The sequence below is a fragment of the Borostomias antarcticus genome, assembly GCF_949987555.1.
Source record: "Borostomias antarcticus genome assembly, chromosome: 18".
Classification (NCBI taxonomy): Eukaryota; Metazoa; Chordata; class Actinopteri; order Stomiiformes; family Stomiidae; genus Borostomias; species Borostomias antarcticus.
The window spans coordinates 11,706,555-11,707,385 of record NC_140251.1 but is presented as its reverse complement, the minus strand read 5'-3'; the positions used below and the strand labels follow the sequence as shown (position 1 = coordinate 11,707,385).

The 831-nt window shown below is 48.3% G+C and overlaps 1 protein-coding gene across 1 annotated transcript in view; it reads right to left on the bottom strand.

Moving 5' to 3' along the window:
- Positions 1-476, bottom strand: part of syt9b (synaptotagmin IXb) — a gene marked incomplete at its 3' end in the record, with an annotated part of 29,172 nt that extends 28,696 nt beyond the window's left edge. The window contains exon 1 of the mRNA XM_084453240.1: positions 314-476. Coding sequence (XP_084309366.1) covers positions 314-461 — 148 coding nt within the window. The 5' untranslated portion in view covers positions 462-476. The remainder of the gene's footprint in view (positions 1-313) is intronic.
- Between the last annotated feature and the right edge of the window lie 355 nt (positions 477-831).

Below are 831 nucleotides of genomic sequence, written 5' to 3'. Positions count from 1 at the left end.
CTAATTCAGCCATCAAAGTCAGCTTGATATCAGCTACATAATCCAAAAATAACTTTGTAACAAGTAGCTAGGCTATAGCCTATACTGTAGCCTATCTGTCTGCAAAACATTGACAGGCACCCACAGACCTAAAATTCACCACATTTCTACCCATGCAGCTCTGTAATGGTTAATAAGACATAATACTGTTTTCTACGCAACAAGTTTCAGTAGGTGTGGCGGTCTGGAAAGTAAACAGAATTTTGCTTTTATGTTTTCTTTATTTACAATGTAGCCTATTCGTTTTTACAGTAGAATAATTCATTGGCATTACCTGAGTCTGAGTACCTCGGCCTGGCACGATCTCGGAAATAGTAGATGAAATCCACACAGTTGTCGTTCTGCACTTCACCCTTAGAGCACAGGTCGGACAGCAGTTCCAGCGCCTTTCGACAAATCTCGTCCTCTCTGTCTCCAGGCATTTCCCACCAGCATGCTTCTGAATGGGCTCTCCAGCGGCTCCACACCACTCTCAACCGGCCAACCACTATCTCCGGCTCCGCTCCTAACCGGCCACCGACACCCCGTTATCCCCGGCTTCTCTCCTAACCGGCCAGCCACCGACGCTCCCGTGTCCCAGACCCAGTCCTACACCCGACTCATTCGATCCAGTGCACTTCAGCTACTAAGCTCGCGGTTCGAACAGCGCACATGGAAAAGGGAAACCTTTAAGCTGTAAAGGCACGAGGCAGTTCCTGACGTCAGCCGAGATGGGGATAACAAGCTGTGGAGTTTGGTTTTGGGCGCAGTGTAGAGTGTAGAGTGTAGAGTCTAATAGTGTTAGAGCACTGG